Below are 5369 nucleotides of genomic sequence, written 5' to 3' on the forward strand. Positions count from 1 at the left end.
AGGCTGGAACTATTGCCTACGGTGTCTTGACCCCACAGACGTACGCCAAGTCGATCCTAGACCAAACACTTGCAGCTATTGGCAAGGTATTGGAAGAGGTCGGAGCTTCAGTTGTGCTGACTCCGGGACTTGCAGAGCTGCTGGACCTCATCCCTCCAGTGGCGGCAGCTCTCACGACAGCGAACAAGACCCCGTCTTTGACTGGCAAGTGCGCCGCTCGTGAGGCCAGCATCTCGCGCGTAACCAAGGAGACGTCGATCAGTGTCAAGCTGTCGCTAGACGGCACGGGCAAGTCCACGGTGAGCTCTGGCATTGGATTCCTGGACCACATGCTGACGGCTTTAGCCAAGCACAGTCGCTTCGACCTGGAACTTGACTGTAAGGGCGACACGTGGATCGACGACCACCACACGACGGAGGACTGCGCGTTGACGCTCGGCGAGGCCTTCGATGTCGCGCTGGGCGACCGCGCGGGTATCGCTCGCTTCGGCTCGGCGTGTGTACCGCTGGATGAGGCTCTGTCCCGCGCTATCGTGGACATCTCGAGTCGCGCGCACAGCGAGATTAACCTGCAGCTGGTGCGTCCGAGCGTGGGCGAGCTGTCGTGCGAGATGATCACACACTTCTTCGAGTCGTTCGCCAGCGCCGCTCGTCTCACGCTGCACGTGGATGTGCTCCGTGGCCGCAACGACCACCACCGCGCCGAAGCGTCCTTCAAGGCGCTGGCCGTCGCGCTGCGTACTGCCGTCAAGCACGACGCCACTGCGGGCGTTCCGAGTACCAAAGGTGTTTTAGCGTGAGCGAAGCTCCGAAAACTCATCATAGTGTTTATCTCCAATTCAGGGCTCGTATTTGAGATTTAGAGAAACGTTTTCCTTCGTTGGTCATAATGTACACGGGCAAGGTTGCATAACGGTATCAAGCAGTCTACTGTTGCAAACCTACTGCAATGCAATAGATGCGGCGATACGCCCGTAAACTGTCAAGTGGTCCCCGACGAGGAAACCTCAAGTTGAAGATTTTCTTTACGGATTTCCATGCATTTCCTGCAATGGTTACGGATTATAATCTAGTGTAAAATCATGATTTTGGAGCTTTCTAAACTTTAGAATGAATCTCTAGTGTGTTTTTTTTCAAGAAAAAAACAAACGTTTACTGTCTGGGTAATGGAGATGTATACAAATGTATATCTGGACGGATCTCAACATTTTCTTCGTGAGGCACGATGAACAGCGCCTCTAGCGGTAGTGACACTGTAACGGGGTACAATCCAGTGTGACCCATGTTACATATAGAGTGACCCGTCACTTTTGTGGACACCTGGTACACGGTACCAGTACTTCGCTAACCTCTAGTTTGTATAAGACCCAAGCTTATCTTACTTATCAATACAACAGTCTTAAATCTACTCTTCTAAGTAGTAAACCACTCCCATTGAGGCCGGGAACACGTGGACTAACGTTCACTCGGGTAGTTAATACCCTTAAGCATTTCCTCTGTGCAAGGTGCTGTGAGACCCCGTCACACTTGGTAGCACTTGTAGTCAATCCAACAACATCGCGGGTAGATTGAACTACCTGAATCCTCTGTGCGCTCAACGCTTGAACCAAGATGGACCGAAGCGAGTTTCCTCGCTTGAACGACTCACAGTACGAGTCTTTTTTGAAGATGGGAGGCATCTTTGGACAAGATGTCCTTCGCAGCTTGGCGGCGGCGACGCCTGCCGAGCAACAAGAACGCGTGACTGTATTTGAGACCTACGATCGTGGTCTCATCGCTCACGTCCGCGGGAGTTTGGAGGCCTCGATGGCCGCTCCCCAGGCAACCAGGCCTAAGCCGGTATGGCTGAAGATCCCCGCGTTTGACGGGAAGGAAGGAGAGAACCTTCACTTCTGGGTCCGTGAGGTGGAGATCGCCATGATGGTGGGTCTCATCTCGGACGAGCTAGTTCGGGTGGCGTTTGCCCTGTACAACCTTAGTGGACGTGCCAAGCATTGGGCATAAACCAGGGAGACGGTATCTCCTGAATGCTTTGCATCCTGGGCTCAGCTGTGTGAGCAGCTTCAAGCCGCGTTCCTACCGGCGAACAAGTGTTCCGCCAGCGCTCACGCTTTCTCGCGTGAAAGCAAGGTAAACGTGAGCTGCAGGAGTACGCGCAAGAGATGCGCACGTTAGTGGCATCTCTGGCAGGGAATCCTCTGCCTGAAGACGTCAAGACAACAGTCTTCATGGACGGCCTGAAGGTCGGTCCTGCTCGCACCCAGCTATTCCGGGTGCAAGCGACAACTATGGAGGAGGCGATTCGAATCGCCCTCCAAGAAGAGTTCAGCCACAAGCAGGTTGGTACTCCTCAGGAAGAGGAACATCGCCACGATGAGAATGGCGCTCCTCGGGAGGCGGAGACTCGCAGCAATGACGATGTTGCTCCTGCTGTCAAGCAGCCCGTTGATACCGGTGCGTACAGCGAGCCCGAACCCATGTACATTAGCTCAGCCGAGAGCTTGGTCCGCTGCTATGGATGCGGTGGGCATGGACACTACCAGCGTGTGTGTCCCTCGCCAGTCCTCGGGAAGAGGACAGCCCGTGGACCCCAAGTCCGGTGGCGCAGGCCACGGTCAGGTTGACGAAGACTCCCCGGCCACCGGTAGAGGCGGTATGCCCTACTGAAGAGCGCTAAGTCTTCGTGATGGATGTGCAGGCTGTGCACACCACGAGACTTGCCCAGAGAGATGTGGTTCTCAAACCGGTGAAGGGCAGTGATGGGCTGCTGGTAGTACACTCAGTGTACGGGGGTACCGGTACCCCTTGAACGTTTGATGAGTTCTGGGGCGTTGATACGCCGCCGGAACGTCGCTTGGCATAGCGACATCCGACTGCACTCTATGTCAGAGTGACGGTCGTGGTATGGTCCTTGGTGGACTAGCCTTTGGTACGGTGAAGGAAGTACCAATGGTCCTCAACGGACCTGAACGTTTCGGCTCGATGAACTCGCGCACCGCGGTGTCGCTCGCAGCTCTCGCCATGAACAACATGGCTGTGCCGAACATAAGGCACAGCCCGGACTTTGGTATGGCAAGGCTGAGAAGGGCCTACCAGTCCAGGTCTATGACGGAGCATTGGTGAGTCATGTTTCCACCTCCGTCATGACTGGGGCGTCTGATACAGACCACCAGGACGCAGAAGCGTCACGGAGCTGTCAACGCGTCGCCAGCTCTGCGTACAGTAAGACCATGCTCCGCTGCGGCAATGCCACGGGCGTGGGTCTTTGCCCGGCGTGTGGACCTGCTACACCAGCAGCGTCCAGCGCCGAAGGACGTCGCGCCGTACGGGCTTCAACAGTGGTTATGCTTTTAAGCGCTAACCAGGTGGGTAACTGAGGACCACACGGCTGCCCAGACCTTAACTGAAGAGGAAGGCGCTGAATGCGCTTCCTGTGTGGATAACACAGTACCACGCGCAGTCGCCCAGACTATAACTGAAGAGGAAGGCATTGTCCATTCTTCCTGTGTGGGTAACACAGTGCCACACGAGGTCTCGAGTGCCTCTGATGTCGTCAACGAGACATCACGACGTGGGTAACAAAGTGCCACGTCACGTCTGCCGCCGCAAGTCGGGCCTGAATTTTGTTCAGGCCGACGTCGTTTCAAGCGAATCGGAGTCCAGGACCCGGACGCCTCGGACTCGGTCGGTGGACACCAACTCTGTGTGTGTGCGGGTCTGCCACGTCAGCTGATCCCAACACTGAATATCGTCGCGCCGTATGCGCTTCGACAGTGGTGGTGCCGAAGGACATTCACCAGGTGGATAACATAGGTCCACATTGCGGGTAACAAGTTCCGCAAGCAGCGACGCTGCTTAAGGAGACCGACATTCGGTGCTCCGAGCGTGGGTAACAAAGTTCCACGCAAGATCACTCGGACCATAACTGATAAGGAAGTCGCTGTATGCGCTTCCGGTGTGGGTAACAGAGTTCCACACCCAAGGCTTGTAACATAGCGCCGCACACAGAGCCATTGGCTCGGGGCGCGACGCTGTCTTGTCCTCGCCTGACGTGAGCAACTCGCTCGACGTCAAGTCGCGCAGACTCAAACTGCTGACGCGAAAGCTAGATGCCTTCGGTCGACACGGCCGACGCGGTCGTCCATACCGACGCAGTGCACAGGGCGTAGAGCCGTCGCGCCTGCCAGTGGCTATCAGAAGCCACGAGAGACTCAGTAGTCTCGTGGTTAAGTGGGGGAGAGGCTCGGAAATACCTTTCCTCCCTGACTTTCCAAGAGGCAGGTAGCCGTCGTGCTGCCAGTGGCTATGTCAAGTCACGAGAGACTCAATGGTCTCAAGTGTAAGTGGGGGAGAGGCTCGGAAATACCTTTCCTCCCTGGTCTTGAGGTAAGACCGAGTTCCTTACGGAACCAGGCGTCGATGTACATCGACTGCAGGCTGGAGGCGAACAGCCGGGATAGAGTTGCGGTAGCTCTAGCCGAACAAGACATAGCGGCGAAGATAGCCACTGACGCAAGGTGCATCGGAATCGCTGAGCGAATCAGCAGTGCTGGAGTTGCAAGCAACCACACACGAGGCGAAGTGCGGACCTAGTGCAATCAACGCACTGGTCCCTTGGTCATGAGCGACCTGTCGAGTAGGGTGAACGGAACGTCTCACCCGCCGACAAAGCGGTTGCGGTACGTGATGTACGCAACGCGCCGGGTATAATGGGCCGTGGAGCCATAACCCAAGTGTGGTGCACAAGTGCACACACAACTGACCAGGTGGTGGTCGAGGCACGCAGTCGTAACTGGTGCCGCACCGAGCATGGCACCGTCGTGATGGCAGCTTGCCTCACCATGGGTTGATACCCGTGAGTACTCGGTGTCAATGCCAGACACCAACGCCGCAGTGGCATGGTGGTGAGATATGCCCCACCACGGTCGAGTACCATCAAGGTACATGGTGTCTGTGACAGACACTGGTATAGGTGCAAAGGATATGCACCATACCACGACCCGATGCGCTCTGAACACTGTGAGTCAACGCACGTACCGTGCATTGGCACTGGCTGCTGTCGAGCAGCCTGCCAGGAGTTCCACGCAATGAACTCGTCGTGCATGACACACATGACGTGCACGGAGCACGTATGGTAGCTGTGGTACGTGACGTACACAGCATACCTCGTGTACGGGCTCATGGGCCTGTACACTGTGTTTGCACATGCGTCGTGCATGATGTGAGCACTGGCCATGAATTTGTTCAGGCGACAGCACAGCAGAAGCTGTTGCCGCCAAACATGCAGCCTTGTGGTGGGCGTACCGCACCAAAGGTTAGTACCGTACGGTACATGGTGTCGATGGGAGACACCTACACCACGGTTGTGT

At 56.0% G+C, this 5369-nt stretch overlaps 1 protein-coding gene across 1 annotated transcript in view; it reads left to right on the forward strand.

Moving 5' to 3' along the window:
- PITG_20965 (imidazoleglycerol-phosphate dehydratase) overlaps positions 1-800 on the forward strand; it is a gene marked incomplete at both ends in the record, with an annotated part of 1515 nt that extends 715 nt beyond the window's left edge. Inside the window, one exon of the mRNA XM_002895316.1 lies at positions 3-800. Within this exon, the coding sequence (XP_002895362.1) occupies positions 3-800 (798 nt within the window). The remainder of the gene's footprint in view (positions 1-2) is intronic.
- Positions 801-5369: the final 4569 nt, after the last annotated feature.

Source organism: Phytophthora infestans, genomic scaffold (assembly GCF_000142945.1).
Source record: "Phytophthora infestans T30-4 supercont1.198 genomic scaffold, whole genome shotgun sequence".
In the NCBI taxonomy this organism is placed as follows: Eukaryota; Oomycota; class Peronosporomycetes; order Peronosporales; family Peronosporaceae; genus Phytophthora; species Phytophthora infestans.